This window comes from Penaeus monodon, chromosome 30, assembly GCF_015228065.2.
Source record: "Penaeus monodon isolate SGIC_2016 chromosome 30, NSTDA_Pmon_1, whole genome shotgun sequence".
In the NCBI taxonomy this organism is placed as follows: Eukaryota; Metazoa; Arthropoda; class Malacostraca; order Decapoda; family Penaeidae; genus Penaeus; species Penaeus monodon.
This window is the reverse complement of record NC_051415.1, coordinates 32,046,247-32,047,524: the sequence shown is the minus strand read 5'-3', so window position 1 is coordinate 32,047,524 and position 1,278 is coordinate 32,046,247. Positions and strand designations below refer to the sequence as shown.

Here is a 1,278-nt window from a genome sequence, read left to right as displayed (position 1 = left end):
TCTCTAAACAGAAAAGAGGGCGGAGCAGATGTCCGGTGACCGGGGCTCCTGTCATGACGTCATTTCACCTTGGATCGTGGCAGGTCAGTACTAGTGCTAAAACAAGTAGGTCGACGTTTTGCCTTGTCATCATAGTTATTAGAATTGCAGTGTTCAGTATAGTGCCAGTATTGTTTTAGTTTTCATTATATCAGCTGTTTAGTTGCTAGTATTGCTACCACTATTGATTTGTATTGAAACATGAGTTTCATCGTCCGTGTGTTTAGCCTTCATTTGAAGGGGTTATATCTGCCTGGTAGCTCATGTCAAGAGGAATGAGTTATGATATATAACCTTAAGGTTTACAGATAAACGATGCAATCACTTCGTGTTAAGTATTATGGGTATAAGGTTATGCATAAAATTTCTCTACTTGCATGTACGAAGGTCTGGTCACTAATTGATCTGCGTTCGCTCTGATTGGCGGAAAACCACAGGTGAGGAGGTATATAAGGTCGGGCATGACCTCTTTCGACATACCTGTCCCAGGACACAACAAACATGGACCAACTCTCAGTGATGAACTTCCAGCCTTTGGCGTGGGCCTTCAGCCACCCATGGGCGCCGTCCGTCAGCCCTCCTCCCGCCCACATCATCACGCCTTCACGGATGTCCCACAAGGCCAAGGCCTTCACTATCGACGCCCTTCTGGGACTTGAGACCCAAAAGGACCTCCCTGCCCCAACTGCTTCCCCGCCTGCATCTCCGATCTCCCTCCTTCAGCAGTCCTACGACATCACCCTCAGGGACGCTCCCGGAAAGATCAAGCGACATCGCACAGTGTTCACGGATTCGCAGCTTCAGCGACTGGAGGAGGAGTTCCAGCGGCAACAGTACCTGGTGGGCCCCGAACGGCGCTACTTGGCCAGCCAGTTGGAGCTGAGCGAGTTGCAGCTGAAAGTGTGGTTCCAGAACCGACGCATCAAGTGGCGCAAGAACCAGCTAAGCGCGATGCAGGATCGCGACGCCTGCACGTCTCCTCCGGCGTCGCAGTAGGAGGATGGCTGCTTCTTGCGTGGACACAGACATCCCAGTGACGACTCTTCCTAATATTCTAGTCTAAAGAAATAAATGATACGTAACATCCAACATGTTTACATTTCCACTTATATTTCCATTTCGAATGAGAAAAAGATCTGTATCTTTCAGTACAAGCAAATGATAGTAAGAAGGCTTTTCATGACAACACAGACATCCTGCGGACGATTCCTAAACACACCTAACAATTGTCTCCGTCTG

At 48.7% G+C, this 1,278-nt stretch overlaps 1 protein-coding gene across 1 annotated transcript; it reads left to right on the top strand.

Annotated features, from left to right (window-relative positions):
• Window positions 1-540: 540 nt before the first annotated feature.
• LOC119592321 (homeobox protein notochord-like) lies at window positions 541-1,035 on the top strand. Its single transcript, XM_037941149.1, has one exon. It carries the CDS (start codon window positions 541-543, stop codon window positions 1,033-1,035), a length of 495 nt encoding a protein of 164 aa, XP_037797077.1.
• The last annotated feature ends 243 nt before the right edge of the window (window positions 1,036-1,278 follow it).

What these genes read in the sequence shown, in the direction of transcription:
- LOC119592321 (XM_037941149.1), top strand. Translation starts at nt 541, where the DNA reads ATGGACCAACTCTCAGTGATGAACTTCCAGCCTTTGGCGTGGGCCTTC.